Genomic DNA, 561 nt, shown 5'->3' with positions numbered 1-561 from the left:
AAACAAAACAAAACAAGTAAGAAAGTAAGAACGGTTGTGAGCCTCAGTGAAGAAGGAATTATCACATCACTTTGAAGTGCATTAGGGGTATACGTTTAATAAGAATATAAGTATTAATTTATTTATATTTTGGTGCGGCGGAGAGATTAAACGGGGAGGGAAAGTAAAGTGCACTTCTCGTTTGCGTCTCTGTGTTTGAGCGGAAATAGGAGGCAAAAGGCAGACAGAAGCAAAGAAAGAAAAAAAAAAAGAACAACAAAACAACAAACCTAAAACAGTCTGCGAGCCAGAGAAAATTTACGTAGCTTCGTTATTGTTGGGTTTCCATAGGGAAGACAGAAAGAAAGAGCTTCAAGAAAGCTAATAGGAAACAAAAAGTGAAGGGGTGGAAACTGTTCACGTATACAGAAATAAATAAATAAATAAATATATAAGGCGCGGTGACCTTTTTTTTTCTTTTTTGAAGAAAGAGGAAGCGCGACGCGAGGTGTCTGTGACGAGGGATCGAAAACGTGGCGAGGGGAATTATTGAGACGCGTGCCGCAAGTGGACGGGAAAATA

At 39.0% G+C, this 561-nt stretch overlaps 1 pseudogene across 1 annotated transcript in view; it reads right to left on the bottom strand.

Moving 5' to 3' along the window:
- Positions 1 to 310: 310 nt before the first annotated feature.
- The window catches only part of TEOVI_000586900:pseudogene, a 439-nt pseudogene continuing 188 nt past the window's right edge, over positions 311 to 561 (bottom strand). The window contains exon 2 of the mRNA in view: positions 311 to 561. This exon is cut by the window's right edge and continues 10 nt beyond it. Coding sequence covers positions 311 to 561 — 251 coding nt within the window.

The sequence above is a fragment of the Trypanosoma equiperdum genome (genome assembly GCF_001457755.1).
Source record: "Trypanosoma equiperdum strain OVI genome assembly, contig: ctg_1850, whole genome shotgun sequence".
Taxonomy (NCBI): domain Eukaryota; phylum Euglenozoa; class Kinetoplastea; order Trypanosomatida; family Trypanosomatidae; genus Trypanosoma; species Trypanosoma equiperdum.
This window is presented reverse-complemented; position numbering and strand designations above follow the sequence as displayed.